Genomic DNA, 22,306 nt, shown 5'->3' with positions numbered 1-22,306 from the left:
GGGGGGGGGGGGGGGGGGGGGGATGAAATAATATTTTTGGGAATTCTTTTGGTAAGTTATTTATCAATTGAAATACTACTTTTTTGGGGAATGAGCCATTTTCTTTGTAAGAAAAATAGCTAGTATATGTAGTTTGATGATTTATTTGATTATTATTCCTTAAAATGACAATGTAGCTTTATCAATTTAAACCTTTCTGTTACTTTCAATCTGACTAAAGTAGTTTAGTTTCGTAAAAGTTTTAAAAGCAAAAATCTTTGAGCAATCTTTTAAATTCTGACTTTCAGGAACCATCTCTGCAAGAATCCATGTGATATTGGACTTTTCTTGCTTCGTTTGCATCTTGCAGTAATTAAATTAGTTACAGATAATCACCCCTTTGGGCTCCATAATGTAGAAAAATACTAGTTGATTCAACGGTCAAAAGTTCGGCTCCAGTTTTTACGCCCAATTCTAATAAGTCAACTGTTTCTCACGCCAAATTGGCATAAACAACCAAATAATTCCACTCGTTGGTTTCTATAAAGTCAGCAGATTGATGGGTAAAGTTGCATGAACTTGGTTCTGATCTTCATCTAAGCTTAGCTATGAAGATGGTGAACTGCAAAAGCTTGTTGCTCATTTTGCTAGTGCACTTTGCCGGCTTGGTTGAAATTCATGCACAAAAACCAGAAAAAGTTGCCTGCCTCAGAAGAGGACTCCGGTGCTTTCTTAAAAGCATGACTTGTCCCCAAGAATGCCCATCCAGAAACCCAAAAGTTCCTAAGGCTAAAGCTTGCTTTATCAACTGTGATTCCCCATTGTGCCAGCCTGAATGCAAAAGCATGAACTTTTACTTTTCTTTTCTTTTCTATCTTTCCCAGTCTATATATCTTAGTTCGTTTTTATCTTTTTGTTCTGTTGGGCGGAGGCCAGTTAAGGGCCAAGTCCAGCACTAGTGTTGGACGGAGGCTTGAAGGGCCAAATTCAGCACACTCCTCTCGAAAATGGTGACACTAGTTATAACTTTTGGCATAGCGATAAATGTTTGATCCTAACATGTTATTACCTGTTTATGTTTTGTTGGAACTTGCAGACCGAGTACCCAACTGCAACGGCGTGGGAGCTGCATGCTATGATCCCCGCTTCATCGGAGGGGACGGGAGAGTCTTTTACTTCCATGGAAAGAGCAATGAGCATTTCAGCTTAGTCTCCGATCCTAATCTCCAAATCAACGCCCGTTTCATCGGCCGTCGCCCCGCGGGCCGAGCCAGGGACTATACTTGGATTCAAGCACTGGGGATCCTCTTTGGCACCCACACTCTCTCTCTCTCGGCAACAAAAGCAGCAGAATGGGATGACACAATAGACCATCTCAAGTTTTCTTATAATGGGGAACACATTTTTTTGCCTGAAACCCCTTTCTCGGTATGGAAGTCCCCTGAAAATGATGTTAAAGTCGAGAGAATTTCCAGCAAGAACAGCGTTACAATATCTGTATCAGAGATTGCAGAAATCGCAGTGAATGTAGTTCCTGTAACTAAAGAGGACGACAGGGTTCATAATTATCAGATTCCTCGTGATGACTGTTTTGTTCACTTGGAGTTGCAGTTTAGGTTCTTCGGCCTCTCGCCGGAGGTTGAAGGATTGCTTGGCCGCACTTACCGGCCTGATTTCCAGAATCCGGCGAAGCCCGGAGTAGCCATGCCGGTGGTGGGAGGCAATGATAAGTACAGAGTTACATCACTTCTCTCAACAGATTGCTTGTATTGCTTGTTCAATCCAGTTGGAATCACTGCTCACAAAGAATATGCAATTCTTTGATAGCAGTTTATGAAACTTTGGCTCCTACCATAGTGAATAAAATATCAATCTTTGCCTTACAATTGATACATCTGTGTTGAGATAAACCATAACAAATTTACGTGGTTCAGCAATGTGTTCTACCTTCTCCCCATATTTATATTTAACATGTATTTGTACTAAATTACCTATGTACCATACCGTGGGGTAGCACTCTGACCCACTCCGATGCAACAAAAGAGAAAAAACATAACCTGGATAGGTGTTGGACTCCACTCTGCTTCGCTACATGAACTTAGCGTCTAATTTTTGAACATTAAGCTTTGAGTTTTTGAACATAGACATGTTATTAGCATGTAACATTATGAGCCGTAGTGTTGGATTAGTGAACATTAAGTTTGGGTTTATGAACATATATTGTCTAGTTTCTGAATATTTATTTTTGAGTTTTTAACCACTACGCCTATTTTCAAAAAAAAAAAATAAAAAAAATCACTAAGCCAAAAGCTATAGTTTTATGAGATATTTGATTCTTGATTGATTACTCATTCCTGTCCACCGAGAAACGCGACTCAGAGAGGAATAAGTAGAGCTCTGTTCTGTCCAACACCTATCATCTTTCAGTACATATGAGACATACACAACAATCTGAATGTTCGTTTTGCCATATTGCTTAACCCCTGTTTTGTTTCTTTGAATAAATGTATTTTCATTTTCAAAAATCCAAAAAGAAGGCAGTGTAAGCCTGAAAACATAATACCATTTCACTTGACAAACCTTGACACAGAATCAACAGAGATTAGTATTTGAAGAACCTATATTCTTCCAATAACCTGCAATATGCTACTATTAATTGCAGCAATATATTCTGTTACTGTTCCATTGACCCTACATTTCCAGAAACTGAACAGATGATAGCTTGTGTTTTATTCAAGTTCTTTCTGAATGAGTGGCTACAAGATGGACTAAATCATGTACCCACTGAATGAAGACAATGGTACAATGCTTATGGGTAATTCAAACACAAATATTTTAGAGACCAGTAGCCCCACCAATTATTTACAGTACACAATGAATAATATGAGATACAAACAATAAAAAAGAAATTTAGAAATTGAGGAATGCTAAATGGCCACAAATGCATATAATATAATTCATCTCACCTTCCAAGTGGATTCATGAGCTGGGAGAAAACAACACTGGTGACACCATCCTCTACATCGTCATCTGTTCCTGACTGAACCCCGTCCATCATGCTTACGCTGTTGTCAAATGGCTCGGGCGTTGGCAAGGATATATCGGGGATATGGTTCGTGCTGTTATCATCGGGCTCTGTGAGAGCTGATGTGGTCTCCTCGAGCTGAAGAGCATATTCTAAATTCCACAAAACATCGCCCATGGAAGGCCTATCAACCCCGTGCTCAGCCAAACACTTTTCTACTGTCTCCCCGAACTTCTTTAGAGAGGCCGGGTTCACCTTTCCCTTAAGGCTTGAATCCATGATCTCGCCCAACATGCCTTTCTTTTGCCAAGACAAAGCCCACTCGGATATATTTACTTGCTCCCGAGGAAGGACGGGATTCAGAGCCGGTCTTGAGCAAAGGACTTCCACCAGGACTACACCAAATGAATAAACATCAGATTTCTCGGTGAGCTGCTGCCTTCTGAAGTATTCGGGATCAAGGTACCCAAAGCTACCCTTAACGGCAGTACTCACGTGGGTCTGATCTAGAGCTGGTCCAGTCTTTGAGAGGCCAAAATCAGCAACCTTGGCCACAAAGTTATCGTCTAAAAGTATGTTGGTTGTTTTCACATCGCGATGAATAATACTTTGAGTTGCACCAGTATGGAGATAATGAAGCCCCTTAGCAGCCCCAATACAGATCTCAAGGCGCTGCTTCCATGAAATCGGTGGGAGGTCAGCTCCATAAAGATGGCTTCGAAGAGGCCCGTTTGCCATGTATTCATAAACAAGTATCATTTCTGACCTTTCATCACAATAGCCTATCAAAGACACGAGGTGACGGTGGCGAAGCTTGGACAACATTTCAATCTCGGTTTGAAATTCAGCAATACCTTGCTCAGATCTCGGGTTTCCTCTCTTGACAGCTACCTTGTTACCATCTTCCAGTGATCCCTTGTAGACCCTACCAAAACCACCAACACCAAGAAGCAAGCCTTCGTCGAATTTATTAGTGGCATCCATTATTTCTTGAAAAGTGAAGAACCTGCCAAGGTTAGGAGAAGCTAAGGAGATGCAACTTGCTGTTCCACTCTTTTGGGAAATTGTAGAAAATTTTGACAGAGTCAAAGAATTTCCAAGAGGGAGCCAATGATGCCCCAGACCTTGTTGAATGGCCTTCGACCTGCGGGTTGAAATGCAGTGATAACACAAACCAATCATCAGCAGTGCAGCTGATGCTCCCACAACAGAGATAATGATGACACCTTTCTTGCTCTTTCTCGGGGGCAATGCATGGAGAGTCTCAACCGGTGAATCCCCATCCAAACTCCTGGCTCCATTGCTAAGCTTCATGATCTCCAAACCATTCATGATTGCATTGATGAAATCAGCACTTGGGTCTGGACCAACACTCACTGTTAGAATGCCTACATCATCAGTTGATGAGTTGGAAAGAAAATCTCGGTAATATGGCACATCCAAATTGCCAGCTTGATTAGTCACGTCAAGATCTGCTAAAGCAATGTCATCATTGATATAAAGGTGAAACACCAAACTGTTCATAGACTCGCTCACAATATCGCAGAAATGAACTCGAACAAAATACACGAAATTTGGATCCACTGAAAAGACCCAAGTAACATTGAAATTGCCATTAGCTACATTTGCATCTCCCATAGTCTCTGCAGTTGCATAAACCAAATCTGGCGCAACTTCAGGCGTGACAGAAGCTGGATATTTTATACTCGATGGACTAACTGAAACATTCATGGCAGAGCTGTTTACATGGAGGTACTTCAGATCATTCTCCCAAGTCCTGCCTAATGTGTCATTCTGAGCAGTAATGAGAGGACCGCCCATGTTTACACGATAAACAGTTTCAAGGGTCAGCCCAGAAAGGCCACTAATAGAACTCGATGGAGAAACTGAAGCCACCTTGTCTGGGATCAACTCATCCGGGATGGATACAACTTCAATTGCATTAATGAATGCAACAGAGCCGTTTGATGGGATGAAGGTAAGAATCAAGCTATCAGAAGTAACATTGATTGCATACTCCTTAAAGAGGTAAGAGCCATTGTATCTCTTGAAACTGAAATTGTTCAAGAGAACAAAATCTTCTGTGACTACAGTTATTGAAGCGGATGTTAAATTGTGGCCTGGAAGAGGGTAGAAGTAAAGGCGGACCCAATGCCGGCCTTCTTGCTCAATATCAAACAAGTAAGATGTTGTACTGGTGAAAATTCTAGCTGATTGGTATATAGGAAAAGGGGCAGAAGAATTGGAGGTGGCTGCAACAAGGTTTCCCTCACTTTCCATAGAAACCGAGGATCGAACTGAATCAGGAACATAGGTTTGGCCAAGAAAGGTGACATTTTCTGAAAATCCACAAGCAATTAAGTAATTATCCACAGGAGTGAAGGCAGCATCTGACACATGACCCAAAAACCTTAATACTATGGAAACAGATAAAACCAAAAGTATCCATGTCTTTATTCTCAAAGTCACCATCCTAGGAATCTTAATGCCTAAAAGCACTACACTGCCAGAAATTGACCAGTATACTTCAAAGTTTGAATGTTTCAACTCAATCCCTACAACTACCTCTCAAATTCCAAATAACTGTTTTCCCACTTGCCCAATTCTAGTACCCATCAACCCAACTACCTAGATGCATACAAAGCAATGCTCTATAACAAATAATAAGCAATTCAAGCTACTATAACTATAAAAATGCAAGAAAAATACAATCAGGAGGGATAAAAATCAAAGCTTTTTTGCAGTTTCCACTACCCTTACCTTAGTACTAGAGCTAAGAACTCCCCATATGCTGCAAAGTGGACTGGTAGTGGGAAAATGGCACCATGAAGAAGAAGAAGAAGGCTGTTAGTGGCGACTGACACAGCTCTTTCCAGGCTGTTGATTAGGCTGTCAATTTAGAGAGAAATTGCATAGGGGAGGGGAGAATTGGGGGGGTTGGACCCACACCATAAACCCCACACAATAGTCAATTTGCAGCCACAGCTGTTTTCAAGAGACACTGAAGGTTGATTTTGATTCTGAGTATCTTCAAGAGCAAGTGGAAATGGTAGCAGAAAATGCAATGAAACTTCTGCAACTCATCATTGATGTTTATATATATATTTATCGGTTTGCATTAAAGAAAGTTTGGAATATTTTATTGTCCAGTGTTATTGAGGAATAATTTTGTAGCTTTTTTCTGGGATCGGCGATCTCTGGGACCCGCTTCTACGCGGCTTTCTGGGGTGCACTGAGGGTTCAGGGTTGACGGAATTTGTTTAACGGAACTCCGACAGCGACCATGAGCTGCTTGTGACTGTCAACATCATTATACTCCCTCTATTCTACCATTATTTTAGTTTATTGAAATTTGGTGTTACGAAATTTAAAATAAAAATTTTACATATCCTACAACTAAGAGTATATATCATATTTGCTATTGGTTTTGAGATTTTTTTTTTTGAAAATTTAAAAGAGACTTAGACATTAATTGCGAGGTAGATACTATTCTAACTATACTATATTTATGGAGAATCATATTTTTTTACTAAAAATATTTTTAAAATTATTATAAAAAATAACCTACCAAGTTCTACTTAATTGATGTGTATGCGGACATTTAAAGTACTGACAGTTAGTTTTCTTGTGAGATTTTATAGTGACAATGAAGGAATAAAAAAATATAGAAGCATAGTAATCTCATAACTATTTCTAGTTACCACCCACATATTGTGTAAATAGTATGTTAAATGTGTATTTTTAAATTAATGTTTCAGAATTTATCAAAGTATCATTCAGTATCCTCGCATATATCAATGCAAGATTATCAAATTTTGTATAAAAATAAATATTTCAGAAATGCATAACTATGACATGTGGTATAAAAGTTGAATTAGCTGGTGATAACAATTTTAGAGGGAAACACCTTCACTTGATAGTACCCTAAGCATAGTTTTTGCAACACAAAGCTCTATTAATTGGCGTGATTCATGATTCCTCTTGTTTCCACTTTCGCAAGAAATGAATTCTTAATTTGGTCTAGTATCCTGGTGTGCTTCGATCACTGGAACTTTAGTGCCTTTGCGCATTGCATTTTCAAAAACAGAACAAAATCCTCCTTCCCCAAAAGACAATGATAATAGACATAGTTTTTCATCTGTGTTGAATATATATTGTAAATAAGGTGTATCGTTTCATCAATGCTCAATGCGTTATTCTAATTAATTAACCAAAGTTCATGTTAAATTTTATATTATATATAAATATATATATATATATATATATATATATATATATTGAAAATAACTATCAAAGCGAACTATAATTGTGAAATCAAATCACGGATACAATGAGGGATATCTACGTTCCACACCTCCCAACCAATATACGAGCAAGAAGCCCTGACCAGAGAGTGAGCAATCACATTGGCTCTTATATTGTATTTTTTTTTTTAATATACTCTAACATATTCATAGTATATGTTAGCAATTATGTTAATTTTGATTGAGATGAGGTCGAACCTAAGACCTTCTTTATAAAAATCAATAAGTTAAGAATAATAAATAATTAATGGAATATTTCGTTACTAAAGTTTACATTGATGAAATGCATGCGTATTCAGGAAAAGTAAATAATATAATAGAGGGTAAAGTCGTAAAAATAATAATAATAAAAATACTAAAATCAAAATAATATGAACCATTCATTTCAACAAATAATTACACCGACCTTTTTTAGTTCCCGTTAGTTAAAAGCCTAACTTTATTGGCTCTTATTAGGTTTGGGCTATGTCTCTGCTGCGTGAACTTGGTTTTCCACTGGGTTGTCCTCCTCGTTTGTGGTGCAATAATCTGGGCGCGACCTATCTCTGTGCCAATCTAGTGTTTCATGCACAGATTAAACACATGGAGATTGATTATCACTTCGTGTGGGTTAAGGCGTGACGTCTGGGGAGCTTCAAGTTAATTTTATATCTACTAAAGATCAATTTGCATATATTTTAACAAAACTGCTACCAACTCCGCGTTTTGAATTTTCCAGAAAAAGCTCAATGTTGGGCCACTTCAATCTTGTGCTTGAGGAGGATATATTAGAACTCTATGAATTATACTTCATATGTACTTCTTGTTATGTTATTACTCTAGTTGTATTTATGTACTTTGTATAGCATACGTTACAGTTTAATTGAATATACACTACAACAGCAGGATTATCAACTCTCATCTTCCTTTCATTATCATCAAAAGTCAAAACACTTCAAAAGTTTTTGTATTTTTTAGACTATATAAGTATATATTAGATGGAAAGTTTGACTTTTGGACCATTAACAATGGCCAAGCCCCAAAACGTGTCCATTTTTCAATCGAAAATTATAAGATTTTTCAATTGATGGCCGCATTGCTGGCTTAGCTAGGTGACTGCTATCATTTGCATTCGCATCGATTTCCATACATAATATATAATTTTTATTTTTGAAATAAAGAATCGCTCCGTAGTCCGTACTATATGTTCGGTACCGTAAGTCCGTAATGGCGTAATGCATGCTGTGCGAATATTGAATAAATATTTAAAACATTTCAATTAAAATTCGTGTGTAGTTCAATGATTTATTTGATACTTATTTCTTTAATTTAAAAGACTAGTTTACACAATTATATAAACTCATCTACTAATTGTAACACAACTTAGTACCACGAGAATTTACAAGGCGTTTAATTGGAAAGAATTACCATTCTTTTCCCACTTAATTCCAATATAATTCTGGAGGCAACTAAATTCCTTAGTTTGGCTCATTTTTATGGAATTAGAATCCCATGGCTCCTCTTGGGATTTTAATTCTGTGGATTTTAATAAGAAAAAAAAGATAATCCTGAGACAAAATTACCCCTCCCTTATTTAACCTATGTCTGACCTTCCCTTAAAAATTATAGCGTGTATTATACTTCGACTTCTCTTTGTTTATATTCCTTTAAATATTTATATGCATCAACTATCCAAATTTTACATTCTTTATATGCATTGTTTATATACAACAACTTTCGTGTATGTTTATTTGAATTCTTTATATGCATAACTCTTCCAAATTTCTGACTACCCAAATCAAATGCTTGTGTTTTTTTAGTTCAAGATAGATTGATGAGTGCTTTTGAATTTAATATGTTATATTTTTTGGGGTTTGAATATGCAAATAGATCCAATAGATACTTGTCATTTAAGATTAATAACAACAACGTAACAACAACACCACAACAATGGATAGATATTTTGGACTTTATACTACCTATTCCCACTCAAATCCATGTATACCAAATATTAGAATTGAAATTCCCAGGAATTTTATTCCTGCAAATCAAACACTAGAATTAAAACTCTCACTTTATTCCCGCATTATTATTTCCCATGAAATTGCAATTCTTTTCTCACCTAATTCATTCTCTCCAACCAAAGGCCTGTTAGAATACACAAGATTTCTCCTATCTTGTGTATCACCTATATATAAGAGTCCCCAATCCAAATAAACCTTGTGGTCTAATGGCACCCGATGACATCCGGTATCCCAGTTAACACTCCTATATAACTGTTGACTTGTAACAGAGTCAGTAGTACTAAAAAAAAAAATAATAATAATTGAGCCTTACAAGACAATACCCAAAAATTCTTTAAGCTTATAAGTATCCTCTGGATGTTGAAGATCAGCTCACCCTATGATGTGGTTCTTCCTTTATGTTTATATAGTTCCAATTTGTATTGAAATAAGGAATAGCTGATTCATGAACCTCTCTAATTCTAATTTAAACTTAAGTATAATATAGTTTTTGAACTTCAAAACTTTTATTTCGACTTAGCTTCAGAATTCTTAATTCATTATTCTTTCTTAATCTCTAAGAGTTTTCGAAGAATACAATTAAATTTCACTTTGAAGATGAGAAAGAAATGAAATTATTTCCAAATTCTATATATATGTTTCGCTTGCCATCATAAAATTGATATTAACAATCAGTACATAGAAAATTCCCCATCATATATCATTTACATCATGTAGATATGCATCGCGTACAAAAGTACAGAGCTAAGGAACTGAAGAACTATATAACTCCCAGCTAGCGTTGCGTTGATATATTAAACACTACATAGTATTATACATTATATTACAATTAGATAGCGATGAATATAATTGTTAACTTACGTGGTCTGATCTGATATGATGTGTATATTTAGTGCGTAGGTTATGATGTGTAAGATTTGAGAATGGCTCCACAGAAGGTGCAGACGATGGCCTTCCAAGACTTGTAGTAAAATGGGACGTAACAGAACCTGGTGGCGGTTGTCACATCGGCAACGGCGGCGCCACGGCCGCACCGGGAACACGAACCGGCCACCGGCTTACTTCTCCTCACCTTCCTCTTTTGGTCCACCAAGAAGCAAAAGCAAACCATCTTCAACTCTCACCTCATCTATTCATCCATCGATATCTACTCTCAACTCGATCTCTTCTCGATCCATCTCAAGCTTAAATTAATTATATATATTGCTTTCACAACCACAGGTTATATATATTATATATACCGAGGATCGGAGAATATAATTTCTTCGTAGCTAAGGATGATATGCATATGTCTAATTGTCTAATTAATTACATAGCTGGATGATGTACCACGTATGACATTGCCATGCCAAGTCATCACGTGGGGCACGTTACCCATTTTTATCAATGTCAACATTTTGATTACCGAAAATGACTGGTTTACATCAATCTTTTTTCTTTCTTTAAAAAAAAAAAATTATTAGTTGTTTGTAATTTGTAAGTTTCATTTTTATTGAGATACTGTTATAAATATTTTAATATAGACATTATTATCAACATTATGATTATTGATGGTAATATTTTGTAACGGTATTCTTTTATTACCTTGCTTCCGTATTATATATAAGTAAGGATTGACCGAATAAAGTACTTTTTCTTCCCTGTTTCTACTCTATATTCTCAGTATCTACTTTTCCTATTTATTCTATTTTCACAATATCGTCTGCAAATTCACCGGTTAAGAGTTAACATGCCAACAAACACAATAACGTATAACATATACAAATTAATACAACAATCACTTTTTCACAATTGAAAAAATCATATTTATCTACGATTTAATGTTTCACTTATGAGTATTTAGGAAAAACAAAAAACAAAATAAGATATTCATGTCATTTCATCCCAGCCTTATTGGTATTAATTACTCTTTTAAAAGTTGTCTCTAAAAAAATTATTTACCTTTCAAAAAGCAATTTTTTTTTTTTTTTGAAAACTCGTAAATTATGTGAAGGGTGGGGGCGTTGCGTGCATGCCATATGTGCAAGTACAGGTGAGAGTTGCATTTATAAAAGGAGGGAATTGAAGAGTTGGGTGGATGATTGATGTGCAGTGGGTGGTGTACGTGTACTACATAAAAACTGATAGATGATGCCTCACAATTTTAAGCTTTGATCTTAGCATTTAAGTGCTCTGAATCAACCCATTTCATGAAAATAACTGCTCACCAAATTTAAACCAAAGATATATTGTTCAATTCCAATGAGTAATTAAATAATTGCCCAACGTATTGGGAAAGCGTTTGCTCAATTCGGGTGAAGTTAGTCAATTCAATAAAATGATATAATCTTTAAAATAATTGCTATAATCAAAATTTTATGTTGTAGATAACTAAAAAGATTTAATAATTAAAAGTTTATTGTATTTACAAGTTATTGTTTTTTTTAGTGCTACCAACTCTGTTACAATTTTTCAAAAAAAAAAAAAAAACTCTGTTACAATTAGTATTTGTTCATATAAAAGTCAAATAACGCTCCAATTAGAGTTCAAATTGTGAATATAGAGTTCAAAAATGTGAATATTGAGTAATGTAATGAGATATAAATTTATTAATATAGAATACTAAAATTGTGAACATAGAGCTGGATCCATCCGGGTCCATAGCACTTCAAGTCTGTCTCCGTGAACATTGGGCCAAAAGCCCATTTCCTTGCATTATAATTTTTCTCACAGGCAACCCCACAAATATCCAACTCGAAAATTATATACATAGGGAGTTGGTGTGTGGGAGTGGCAACGGTATCAACATTTCTCTTTTCTCACACAAAATGCAAACCGTTCATCGTTGTTGAAAAGTTGGATCTCCAAATACACAGTAATGCGGCGATGTGTTCCCACTCATAATTCTTCACCCGTAGCTTTTACGTTTTCATCTCCTTGCAGACATCCGATCCATCCGCCCGTTTCACCGCTCCCAGGAAAGAGGGCGGGGAGGTTTTTGTTTTCTTTTGAGAAATTGTAAGTCATGGACAAGGGTAAGTACTCTGAGGAGTTGAATGTGGCGGTTCGGGTGGTACATATGGCTTGTTTTCTCTGTCAAAAGGTGCAGAAGGGTTTAGCTTTTTCCATTTCCGATGATGTGGTTCAGTCCAAGGACGACGATTCCCCTGTAACCGTCGCAGGTTCAATTTCATGCTTTATTATTTTTTCATCTCTTTTGGTCCCACTCAATTTCCCTTCTAACTCTTCATTGTCTTTCTCAATCTCTTTCTGCTTCTAGTAGCAGATTCATAGAATGTTGCTCCCATTTCTACTGTATGTAGTGTTCTTCATGCTTTATCTAGGATACTAATCCTCCTGCTACCGTGGAAGTGGGGAAATTTGTGTGGTAGTATAAGAATGAATGAACCGCTATGTAGATTAAAGAAATGTGATCATTGTTATTAAAGAAGATTATTTGAGTACCCAATTTCACTGTGTGGGAGGATGAGTTTGTCTCTGTCAGACAAATCTTTAATTAATTAATAGTATATGTTTTTTTATTTCCTGTTCTGTGTCATTTGCCCCAACTATCTGCCGAGTCCTTTAAATATGGGAAGTTATGCTATGTCTGTCTAACAGGCTCTTGCATGATTCTTTTGCATGAAAAGATTGGAGTGTCCAAGCAACAGTGAGTTGGATGCTGTCTGAAAATTTTGGTGGTGAAAATGTGTCTATAGTTGCTGAAGAGGATGTTCAAACTCTTTCAAAGTCTGAATCAGCTGGGATACTGGATAAAGTCATCAGCACAGTGAATGAATGCTTGGCTGAAGCACCTAGGTATGGCTTAAAGGGTCCCAGTGTAGCTCTGGAACGATCACAAGTTCTTGAAGCTATTAGCAGATGCAATTCGAGTGGTGGTCCTGTTGGCAGGCATTGGGTGCTGGACCCTGTTGATGGGACACTGGGGTTTGTGCGTCGGGATCAATATGCTGTTGCTTTAGCACTGGTTGATAATGGAGAAGTTGTTGTTGGAGTGCTAGGATGTCCTAATTATCCAATGAAGGAGCAGTTTAATAACCAAAATCAGCAGAATCATACAATGCCGGACATATACTGGACCTCCACGGGAAAGCATGAGGAAGGATGTGTCATGTACACAAGTCGAGGTTGTGGCCGTGCTTGGATGCAGCCACTGGTTGACACTGACAAGAAGTTTGAATGGCCAAACTTTGCAAGAGAAATACGGGTTTCTTCTATTGATGATCCAGAACTGGCGACTATTTGTGAGCCAGTAGAGAGAGCTAATACAGACCATTCCTTCACAGCTGGACTTGCTTCTTCTGTTGGGCTCAGGTTTCATAATGCAATTTCTCCTTTTAAATATTCATGGTTTGCTGTTCTCTACTTAAGAATATTCCTTGTTCATCAAAACTTCAGCAAGTGTAATACAGTGCTGGACTAGGTATTCTCGCTAAGTCTTACACTAGTAGTGGCACTGGATGTGGAAAAGAATTGGCTTTGATTATGCTCAAAACTGTGATGTAGAATAGTTAGTGCATTGTCATCTTTCGGAAGGTTATGAGTTTAAGATTAGTGAATTACTTAACAAAATGAAAGTACCAATTGTCCCTTTCTGAACACAAGATGGACATGTTCCCCTTTATGATGGTTTTGGTTGTTTTAAGTGATCCACTGGATGTAATAATTGACACTCCTTATTTGAATTGAGTTTTGCTAAAAATCTCAGCTCAATACCTTGAGTGAGCCCTTGTCTCCTCTCAGACAATTATTAAGTAGTATTAGTGAGTTCAACGTTATCCAGATTTGCTTAAGAAGTTCTGTCTCTATCTTTATGTTGGGGCTAGAAGCTTCAACATTTGAACCATTATAGACGTGTTTTGAGGAATGGCATACCTGCCACTTCTAATATTGTAGTCACTATTGGCAGGAAGCAGCCCTTGCGCGTCTATAGCATGGTGAAGTATGCTGCCATAGCCTGTGGAAATGCAGAGATTTTTATGAAATTTGCAAGAGCTGGATATAAGGAAAAGATATGGGATCATGCTGCCGGTGTTCTTCTTGTAGAGGAGGCCGGGGGTGTGGTAACCGATGCAGGAGGACGCCCGCTTGACTTTTCAAGGGGGGTATACCTTGAAGGTCTTGACAGGGGAATAGTAGCTTGCTCCGGAGTGAAGCTGCATGACGCGATTATTGGAGCTGTTTATGCAAGCTGGGAATCATCTAATCTATAACCCATTCTCTGCTCCAATATCATGGCAGTGGCGCAACGCCATCGCAGTGCTTGCAGCTCGGTAAGTGATTTCGATAACTTGAACATTTCCCCGTAAACATCTCCCACACTTTCACTGCTGATGAGTCATGACTATTCTACTGCCTCAATAAAACTGCTTGCTTTGAAAAGCATAGTTGAAGTTCACCAAAATGTAGTTGATTGCAGAGATGAACACTGTTCTGAATCAGCGGCTATACTCCCCCTTGTTTGAAGAAGAGAAAATGGAAGAGAGACTGTAAATTTTCAAGACAATAAAAATTTGAAAGAACCAGACCCAATGTTGGGGGCTGGCTGTTCTATAATATATTTAATGGTTTAACATTAAACTTTTTGAACTTTGATGCTATGTTAGCAGAAGTCAATGAGATCCAGCACATACTTTGAAGTGTTCTTCCTGTGGGCTATATGCCTACTTTGCAAATAAAAGTAATTCTGGTAGATAAGATACTAATAAGTTTCAAAGTTTGAGAAGTCAACATTTGTGAATGCAATTAATTGTCGGCATGAGTTGGGTTGGGTAAATCTCACTCTTGTTGGGCCAATTTTTATAATAAGTCAAACATCTGTTGAAGCTTTCAAGTAGAATGAGTATGGATTCTAATATTTCCCATGAATTGGCACTTCATAATTAAAAATACAATATAAATAAATTGAGAATGGCCTATTCTACCCACATGTTAAATCTTTTTTTTTTTTTTAATTTGAAATTCAACATTAGATTTTTCTTTTCACCTAACTGATATGCCGGATATAAATAGAAAAGTAGAACTGTTAACTCAACACGAAAACAAGTAGTTTACCCAGAACTCGATTTGCTAATAGCCTTATAGAAAAGTAACTTGATGTGCTGATTAAATGACATTCATGCTTAATATAACCCATCTTGAATTTTATGGCTATGTTTAGGATTTTATTGAAATAGTCATTTCACAGATTTATATAATAGTGACTTCTAGTTTCATTTTCTTCTTTATTTAAAAAGAAAAATAACAGGTTATCAAATTTTATTAATGCTAGGGGAATTTAATTTTATATTTTTTAAAAATGAACTGGAATCATAATTAAATGCTAATTAAGTTAGTATTACCTTGTGCTTTGCACCCAAATATAGAATAAGGTGTTGGAAAACGTAAAGCGCGGCTGGAATCATATTTTCTGCATTTTATCAGATTTTGTTTCGGGTAAGCATATGATATCCTTGACTGATTGAAGATCCGAGGTTGTTGCTTTTTGTCATTCCGTACCGAGTTTTATGCTCCTTGTCTACTTGCATTTGTTTTCCCTTTTTTTGAGCTATACTACAAAGGTTTTGCAATTAATCATTGTTATACGGAGTACTATACATGAATTAATTTCAAAATTTAATCATTAAGTTAGTAACATTCTCATATTTAATCTTTTTAAATCTTATTACAATATTACATCTCGACTTTCATTTTCTTGCCTACTTGTAATTCACCAACAAATTACAACTTGTTTTATAGTCAATCTAAATGGATACTTTATTGCTCAACATGAAGAGATACTATTCACTAAAGTATAAAAACAAATAAGGTCGCAAGAAAGGCACAATGATAAAGTCTGAATAGAGAATTAATTAGGTTTAAAGATACTTGAATAATGAAATTACATGTTAATTTTTTTTTGTTAATAGTGGAATAACAAATCTAAACAAAGAATCAATTATAACAAGAAAATGAAAGTTCTGATCATAATATAATAAAATTAAAAAATAAGACTAAATGTGACAATACATAGTTGATTATACATTTTCATTTTTCTAGGTATACTAGTTAACTCGAAAAGTAATTATTGGTACTAATATATTATTATTTGTGCGGTTCTTACCATTTTCATTAATTATTTAAAAACTTATTATATATATTTTTTGTGAGTATATATTTTAATTTTTGACTTATATTGATTTAATGATATAACATAAAATAAAAAGTTCATCTCTTAACAATAATCATAAGCTAAACATGTTAAGGAATAGAGAATAGAATAATGATACTTCTTTCGCTAGTAATATGAAAGAAATAATATACTACATAAAATATAAAATAAGTTATGGACCATCACTTCAAAAAAATAATTTCATTATAAAAGTAAAATAAAATTTTAAGTTGGAAGTGGAAGAGGTCAGTAAAATTAGTTTTGTGGTTTTAGCTCTTGATTGCAATAAATATTATACTGAAACATATATATTTGCCTTTTAATTGTAATTTTTCTTTTTGACGGTGAGGTGATGGAAATGAAACACCTTTTCTTTGGAATTTTATATTCTGGAATTCCCGCGTTCTTCACCTTTGGAATCCACGCATCGGCGCTTCTTATTATTCAAAATATCCACCTACTTTAACACCTTTTTATATCATCCTAATATTCACCCTTTTAATATATATAAGGTCCGGTTATGTGCGGACGTTTCAGTGTGAACTTATGAATTCTTATGCACTATTGAGATGTGAGATATGAATTCTTATGCACTATTGAGATGTGAGATTGGATGGTCAAAGTATGTGGAATTATAGAATGGTGTATTCGGTGCAGTTGTGTAATCATGCAATGATGCAATAATATATATTTATTAGGTCAAAATTATTATAAATCACAAAATCTAGCAATATTAATGGTGCATAACGATACACAGATTCACATGTTGACAAAGGTTCTCATTTGGACCTAATCTATATTCTATATATATATGAAAGGGGAGAGTAATATTGCACTATGAGTCTATGACAAAGTATTAAAAAATTGATGCCTGTATGGGTACCTCAACTGGTCACGGAGTGAAGTTTATGAGCAAAAACAAGGGATTGAGTCTCATTTGCGGCGGTGTGGAGGCAACCTCTCAAAGTGAAGAGGGCTTCTTGTGCCTAAGCAAATGTCTAGTCTTCGTGTTTAGTTGAGTTACCATGATTTACATATTCTCAAATGCTTTGTTCGGACGAGGCGCGGAGATCCTTAGGGTACGATTGAGAATTCAACATTTTGGGAGTAAAATTGACAAAAGATTTCTAAAAGATTGTTTGAATAAATGTAAAAGTTGAATGAAAACAGTGCAGTAATAATCTCAATCTCATCATTCTCTAGACATGATAATTAAAAAATCTCTATCATTATCAAATACTAAAAGAAATATAATATTGTTGAGTAATTTAAATTTAGAGAAAAGGGTAATCAAACAAATGGTTTGCGACTGCCGACTGGGGTAAGAGTGTAAGACGGTGAAGGGAAAGGGTAATTATTAAAGGAGAAGCATCCTATTCATATATTTATATAATCCTTTATAGTCATTGATTGATAAACCCCTTAATTAGCGGAGCTTACTGCTAAGACTTTGCCTCAGTTACATACAAATCCGGTATCCGTCCTTGGAAATTTGTAACAAAATGACAAACCTTAAAAATGACATCATGACAGAGAAACAATAATAGAAACAAACTTTTACAGAGTATAATAATTCTTCAGTTCAAAGGAAAATGATAAATTTACGTTAATCCTAAGGTTACAGTCCAATACCCCCAAAAAAAGTAACTTCAATTGTGTATTTAATAACCATTGATTCATATGATTTGACAGAGCCTGCAAAACTTAATATGTGACAAAAGGTGAATATCTTATATTATCTCTGTCTCAGTTTGTATATTCCATACCTTATATACTATTTATTATTATCAAATATTTGTAAATTGCTTAATATTTTGTTTACTAAATTAGATAAAATTATAGGAAAATAAAGATTTATTAGTCATGCAAAAATAGAAAATGATATCATTATTATTTCTTAGAGTAAACATTTCTTAATCTGACACATCAAAATTGATTATCAAATCAAAACTCCAACAATACTGTGGGTTTTGAATCCCACTAGGAACCTGAAAACTGAAAGTCCCCTTGTGCACAAAGTGTACATGTAAGGGGTGAAAATTTGAGAACTATCGGGACGGCTAATGATTACCTCATATAGCTACTTTTGGATACGAGTTCTGGAAATTTATGATTAGTCCGTCTATAGCAAATTGGAAATCTATTTTACTTAAAAAAAAAAAAAAGGAACATCCATTTGGAGGACAGAGCATGAAGGGGAAATGATGAAGGGAAGGAGACCAGTTCCCTACGTGTCAGTTGATCGGGTCGTTGCTTCCAACCCGCCGGGTCCCCCTCTTGTGTTTTACCATTCCAATTTTCCAATGCTCAGAGTTGACACTTGACACCCTACGTTATATATTATATATATATATAGCACCCAGAATACGCCAATCTATGTATCGTATGTATGCCCCTACATAATACGGAGTAATATATATTCCTCTCTTTTCTTTTCATCTGCTGAGTAGTCTCCACTCTCCACTCGCAGAAACAAGAAAAAAGTTGGAATCAAGTGGGAAAAAAGCTACACCAATATATACAAATTCAGGGCTCACACAAACCGCGTCGCTGACATATATTTACTCTCCGACTTCAAAACCTTTCATCATCTTCATCCCTGATCCCACCACTAATCTTTTCCTCATCTTCTGTACACTACTGTCCTCTGTCATATACAGTCTTATTACCGTGTTGTGTTGGGATCTCCAATTTATTCTCTCTCTCTCTCTCTCCTTCCCCGGATCTGATTGCATCCCACTCTGCTCTTCTTCATTCCTTTGCTCTGTTTCCGAAAATGGAAGTAGGCAGCAGCCAAACTTTGAAAGTTGCTAGCTAGATTTACCCGATTTAATCTGTTGCCTACTTAAATCTTGGACCTCTCTAGTATCTACACTACTAGTGTAAGTGTAAATGTCAGACTCAATCATTTTTTCCTGAGAATTTTGCTTGGATTTTACTCCGCAATCATGTTTTTTGATGATTGAAATTGTGGGTGAGTGCAGATTTTGAGGAATATATTATCAAAGATTCAAAGGTGAGACCTTTAATTTGTAGTGTTTGATTCAAGAAAAGAAGCATGGGGAAGACGGGCAGAGATTGGAATCAGATCTATGGGATTTACGGCGTCGATGATTGGCAAACGCCTCTCTTTCTCTTAATCCATGCCGTCTTCTTCTCCGCTCTTTCCGTGTTTTTTCTCATCTACTTTGAGCCCATATGCTGCTTTTTCCAGCATTTTGTGCCCGGGCCGGGCCTCGCGGGCTTCGCCGCGGGGTTCACCGGCTCCGTCACCGCCCTCTCGGCGGTCTGCCTTTTCGTGGCCGCCGGGAACATATTCTACTCCTCCGTTCCGCTCCACTGGGAAATGGCGCAGCGCATGGTCAACGCCGTGGGGGACTGGTCAACCGTGAAGCACGCCCTGGACCTCGGCTGCGACCGGGGGATCCTCCTCAACGCCGTCGCGCTCCAGCTCAAGAAATCCGGGTCCTCCGGCCGGGTCGTCGGGTTACACCCGGCCCAAAGCCGATCGCTCTCCGTCCTCCGCACCGCCGGAATGGAGGGCGTCCAGGAGTACGTCACGTGCCGCGCCGGCGACCCGAGGACGCTTCCGTTCGCCGACAACTGCTTCGACGTCGTCGCGTCGGCGGCGTTCGTGCACACCGTGGGAAAGGAGCTCGGCCCGCGGACGGCGGCGGCGGAGGCGGAGCGGATGCGGGTTTTAGAGGAGGCGGTGCGGGTACTGAAGCCCGGCGGCGTAGGGGTGGTGTGGGACCTAGTCCACGTACCGGAATACGTGAAGAGACTTCAAGTTCTGAAAATGGAGGACATTCGGGTCTCGGAGCGGGTCACGGCGTACATGGCCAGCAGCCACATCGTATCATTCCGGAAGCCAAGTCAGCATTACGTGGGGCCCTTCGAAGTCAGACTGGATTGGAGATTCAACAATATCTGCTAAAGCTTCCCACAATCCTATCCATGAAGAAGAGTGGAAACTTGAGAAATTAAGGAGATAACACAATTTGCTTATTTCCTTAAATCTTTTTATTTTCATATATATATATCAAGTATAAGGCACAGTAAATATCTGGGGAAACAAAGTGGAACCAGATGCATTGTAAATCCCAAAATAATGTTTACATAAAAAAAAAATACATACATATATATATATATAGTCTTTATGGGGTACCACACCTCTATGGTACTGGGTAGTTAAATTATGTTTCGACCATTTAAGAGTCGAGCTGAACTTGTACCCCATTTAAATGGAGGTTTTCTCATGCATATTATTATATTTATAATGTTTGAATTTGAATGTTTAACATACAAGAGTATAGTGTACGATTTTAATACTGTTGTGATGTTGAGAGGAACAATTTACAATGATGTGGGTGTATTACGTGTTTGTAAAGTTATACAGTCTCTCGTATGAATTTGCAAAGTAATATATGACATTATAAAATTTCTCTACCTATGATAACTAATAATGTATTATTTGAACTTAGGTAACAAGTCGAGTGGTTGTTGCACTATTAGTTTCAAATATTTGAAATTAAATTAAAGTAAAAGAGAGTGGAGTGGGGGATGAGAATTTTGTAGTGTGTTGGTATAAAGGTAGGGAAATGGCCGGGAAGGGTTGCTAAATGGTCAAAATCAGAGACACCTTGACAGCAATGTGAGTATGAAAGGGAAGTGCATGCAGGTGGGGAATGGGTATTAAATTGCAGCAAGCTAGCTAAGCTAAGGAATGGCCCTTTTGCTTTGGGTATCACACTATCTATCATGTGCCAACATCAATGATATCATAATGCTTTTCTATCATTCATCACATACAGTTTCACTGTTTTCTCCTTTCTGCCGTGCCCAACCAATTCTGTAATTCCTTGAATGAATGGCATAGGATAAAGGGATGTCTATCTGCCATTTCTTCAACTAAATGCCTGAATTCCAACTCCAACTACCTGCGTGACACTTATTTAACACCCACTGAATTGGTTGGATTCATTATAACTTTGTCCAAAACTAAATAACCCAGAAAATTGTGATGAATTCAACTTGAAAATTAAAACCTCAAACATCGGGGATTCGATGTTGTCCTACTTTTAGCGATATTGGAATTACTTTTGTTCACAAGGTAAAGCCTTAACAGAAGTAACATGATGGATTATTGTACTCATAAAAGTGGTAATTCTGTTTCTATGCTTCTACAAATGCATAAATTATTGTTTGTTACGATAATATGATCAAAATATTGAGTATGAATTATTCTCAATTTATTACAACAATTATATATATTGATAGCTATTTTCAACAATTTTAAACTCTAAATTAGGTTAAGTCTCTTAACAAGTGTTATAATCTTCAAAATTTAACATTTTCATGCTACTTGAATCATATATACTAAAATAGATTTGAAAATAGTACATAGATATTTTATAGCAAATTTAATTTTTACTTCTTTTTCTTTAAGTTCCCAACCAATTTCCAACAACAACAACAACAAAACATCAATTTCATTCCATTAAATCACTTCAAAGCCTATAATAAAGACAAATAAATGAAGACTAAATATAACCATTTTGAGAATGTACATACCAAATTTATCTTATCTCTTCACTTAATTAGAATCTAAATTCATTGAGGCTTGACCTTTGATTAAGGATGAATGAGTTCTTTGCGACATAGCCACACCCCAGGTTATATCTTTAAAATTTTCAACACAAACTAATATACATATATTCATAGTTATATTCAGTATTATCGAAACTATAAAAAATTCATTAATTATAATTAAAATTTATCAAATGTCATTGGTACACCATGATGCACCATTTTCTTGTGCATCCAGGGTGAGTGAAGTTTAAAC

At 36.4% G+C, this 22,306-nt stretch overlaps 4 protein-coding genes across 7 annotated transcripts; 3 read left to right on the top strand and 1 right to left on the bottom strand.

Moving 5' to 3' along the window:
- The first annotated feature begins 564 nt into the window (after positions 1–564).
- On the top strand, positions 565–1,871 carry LOC116011016. Its single transcript, XM_031250511.1, has 2 exons — positions 565–822; positions 1,076–1,871. Exons 1-2 carry the CDS (start codon positions 588–590, stop codon positions 1,801–1,803), a joined length of 963 nt encoding a protein of 320 aa, XP_031106371.1. The 5' UTR covers positions 565–587; the 3' UTR covers positions 1,804–1,871.
- On the bottom strand, positions 1,698–6,030 carry LOC116011015 (receptor-like protein kinase THESEUS 1). 2 transcript variants are annotated; one of them, XM_031250510.1, is made up of 3 exons: positions 5,765–6,030; positions 2,946–5,343; positions 1,698–1,827 (listed from the first exon to the last, which is right to left on the bottom strand). In XM_031250510.1, the coding sequence occupies exons 2-3, from the start codon at positions 5,282–5,284 to the stop codon at positions 1,779–1,781; spliced, it is 2,388 nt and encodes a 795-aa protein (XP_031106370.1). In that variant the 5' UTR covers positions 5,285–5,343; positions 5,765–6,030; the 3' UTR covers positions 1,698–1,778. The 2 variants fall into 2 exon arrangements, with proteins under 2 accessions (XP_031106370.1, XP_031106369.1); XM_031250509.1 differs by lacking the exon at positions 5,765–6,030 and having other exon boundaries at positions 2,946–5,757.
- Positions 6,031–12,099: 6,069 nt separating this feature from the next.
- LOC116007188 (PAP-specific phosphatase HAL2-like) lies at positions 12,100–14,956 on the top strand. 3 transcript variants are annotated; one of them, XR_004095208.1, is made up of 5 exons: positions 12,100–12,472; positions 12,941–13,625; positions 14,221–14,584; positions 14,731–14,746; positions 14,778–14,956. XR_004095208.1 is itself a non-coding variant. In XM_031247803.1 (3 exons), exons 1-3 carry the CDS (start codon positions 12,316–12,318, stop codon positions 14,522–14,524), a joined length of 1,146 nt encoding a protein of 381 aa, XP_031103663.1. In that variant the 5' UTR covers positions 12,100–12,315; the 3' UTR covers positions 14,525–14,956. The 3 variants fall into 3 exon arrangements, 1 of the variants encoding a protein (XP_031103663.1); XR_004095207.1 differs by having other exon boundaries at positions 14,731–14,956; XM_031247803.1 differs by having other exon boundaries at positions 14,221–14,956.
- Positions 14,957–18,888: 3,932 nt separating this feature from the next.
- On the top strand, positions 18,889–20,769 carry LOC116011445. Its single transcript, XM_031251008.1, has 2 exons — positions 18,889–19,343; positions 19,446–20,769. The coding sequence occupies exon 2, from the start codon at positions 19,520–19,522 to the stop codon at positions 20,396–20,398; it is 879 nt and encodes a 292-aa protein (XP_031106868.1). The 5' UTR covers positions 18,889–19,343; positions 19,446–19,519; the 3' UTR covers positions 20,399–20,769.
- Positions 20,770–22,306: the final 1,537 nt, after the last annotated feature.

This window comes from Ipomoea triloba, chromosome 2 (assembly GCF_003576645.1).
Source record: "Ipomoea triloba cultivar NCNSP0323 chromosome 2, ASM357664v1".
NCBI classification, from domain to species: domain Eukaryota; kingdom Viridiplantae; phylum Streptophyta; class Magnoliopsida; order Solanales; family Convolvulaceae; genus Ipomoea; species Ipomoea triloba.
This window is presented reverse-complemented; position numbering and strand designations above follow the sequence as displayed.

Bases quoted from the DNA above. Each gene is read 5' to 3' on its own strand.
- LOC116011016 (XM_031250511.1), top strand. From the start codon at position 588: ATGAAGATGGTGAACTGCAAAAGCTTGTTGCTCATTTTGCTAGTGCAC. The intron at 823-1,075 runs GCATGAACTTTT...TGGAACTTGCAG, and splicing joins GTGCCAGCCTGAATGCAAAA to ACCGAGTACCCAACTGCAAC.
- LOC116011015 (XM_031250509.1), bottom strand. From the start codon at position 5,476: ATGGTGACTTTGAGAATAAAGACATGGATACTTTTGGTTTTATCTGTT. The intron at 1,828-2,945 runs GTGAGATGAATT...TCACTATGGTAG, and splicing joins CTCATGAATCCACTTGGAAG to GAGCCAAAGTTTCATAAACT.
- LOC116007188 (XM_031247803.1), top strand. From the start codon at position 12,316: ATGGACAAGGGTAAGTACTCTGAGGAGTTGAATGTGGCGGTTCGGGTG. The intron at 12,473-12,940 runs GTTCAATTTCAT...TTGCATGAAAAG, and splicing joins TTCCCCTGTAACCGTCGCAG to ATTGGAGTGTCCAAGCAACA. The intron at 13,626-14,220 runs GTTTCATAATGC...CACTATTGGCAG, and splicing joins GCTTCTTCTGTTGGGCTCAG to GAAGCAGCCCTTGCGCGTCT.
- LOC116011445 (XM_031251008.1), top strand. From the start codon at position 19,520: ATGGGGAAGACGGGCAGAGATTGGAATCAGATCTATGGGATTTACGGC.